This window comes from Pundamilia nyererei, unplaced genomic scaffold (genome assembly GCF_000239375.1).
Source record: "Pundamilia nyererei isolate P.nyererei 1_Seehausen unplaced genomic scaffold, PunNye1.0 scaffold03139, whole genome shotgun sequence".
Taxonomy (NCBI): domain Eukaryota; kingdom Metazoa; phylum Chordata; class Actinopteri; order Cichliformes; family Cichlidae; genus Pundamilia; species Pundamilia nyererei.
In genome coordinates, this window is record NW_005190540.1 from 2504 (window position 1) to 4129 (window position 1626).

Below are 1626 nucleotides of genomic sequence, written 5' to 3' on the forward strand. Positions count from 1 at the left end.
TTTTTCCTACCTAAAAGCATTTCTCTGCTTACTGCTTCCAAAAACCAAATAAAACACACAAGCCTGCAAAAAAGGACTGTAAAAATATTTACTTTGTCCATTTTTATATGGTTGGGGGAGAAAGCATTAAGAAAAAACAAAATTAAAACTATTGTGCGTCTTGAGATTGGACCAACAACCCGCTCAGAATGCGCCCTGCCTCCTGCCCCGTGAAAGCCAACATGAGCTGGACAATAAGATGGATGTTCAATAAGGAGAGATCATTAGAAAGAACTGAGCATGATTCATCAATGTACAGAATTCAATTAAGATTTTTTGCCATCATAGTCTGAGGGCCCATCGCAGCAGAACATAATCCCAGCAGTGACAGGGATTGGGGCAGGACCACCCCGGGAGTCTGGGTAGAGATGAAGGTGGAGGTTTGGATGGAGCTTGAGTAATATGGGAGAGGCTGAGATGGGGAGGAGGTGGGTTGCATGAAGACGACTGCAAGGGAAAAGAACAGATGAGATTTAAAGTACGCAGAGCGGAGGATGACTTAAAAAAGTCATCCTCTTTAAAAAAGACGATTGGACTAGACCAGTGATGTCACAATCAGGCTGACTGTGACAGTGACGTGAAGCTGAGATTAGCCCCAAAAACCTGGGAAGCAGACAGATGTATGACTAAAGATCTTCCGTACTGAACTTGTCCACCAAGCAGTGAGCAATGTGAATGAAATCTTTTTTTCATGCACATGATGTGTGCATCGTTTTACTTTCCGTTAACCTTGTAAACCATAAAATCCAATGAAAAATGTAGAAGTTCAACAGAACTGAGACGTTTTCCGGCTAAGCTTCCTTGTAACTATGCTATGATAGAGACGGGCTTCCAGTGTTTTAAAGCAATAAATACGTGTTTGTTTGTTTTTTTACAGCTGAGCAGAAATTTTATTTTATGTTTTTTAATAATTCCTTTCCCTCATGCTACAGCAGCCTCTGTGGTACCTGAGCAGAAGCTGATGATACGCGTGCAGGTAACATCCTGCAATGATGAAATCTAAAAAAACAAACAACTCGCTCTCTGCTCTGATCCCTCATCACCACCTCGCTTCCTTCTAGCTGTTAACCATCTCCTTCTCTCACTCGTTTTTCTTTTGCATTGCTGTCTCACTCAGAGTGTGTCTCCGTGTAGGTCATTGAAACAGACGACAAGTTTGAATGCATCACTGACGGTTATGACTATCTGGTGGACTTTCTGGATCTATCGTTCCCCACAAAGAGACCTGACAGAGAGCACGCCTACTTGGAGGTGAGTCCCTAAACAAACAGATAACAGGATGTGAACAATAGTGATTTCCTCCTGACTCCCAGCGAATCGTGAGGAAATGATCACGTCTGCCATCTAACATCTGAAAAACTCCTGTTCTGCCTGGATACTTTATTTACATGCTGTTATGCTCATGCTGCTTCGTTTCATCTAAGATTAAAAACAGGATTGGAGTGATGAGGTACGTGGTGCTGCACGGCTGTCTGTGGGACGACCTGTACATCGGCTTTCAGAACCGCGTCAGCCGAGACCCAGACATCTACCACCACAAGTACAGACATTTAATCTCACGGATTCTTTGTCATGCTGTAAATTGTT

At 43.0% G+C, this 1626-nt stretch overlaps 1 protein-coding gene across 1 annotated transcript in view; it reads left to right on the forward strand.

Annotated features, from left to right (window-relative positions):
- LOC102194248 (cytidine monophosphate-N-acetylneuraminic acid hydroxylase-like) overlaps positions 1-1579 on the forward strand; it is a gene marked incomplete at its 3' end in the record, with an annotated part of 4036 nt that extends 2457 nt beyond the window's left edge. Inside the window, exons 6-8 of the mRNA XM_005755775.1 lie at positions 972-1015; positions 1174-1290; positions 1464-1579. Coding sequence (XP_005755832.1) covers positions 972-1015; positions 1174-1290; positions 1464-1579 — 277 coding nt within the window. The remainder of the gene's footprint in view (positions 1-971; positions 1016-1173; positions 1291-1463) is intronic.
- Positions 1580-1626: the final 47 nt, after the last annotated feature.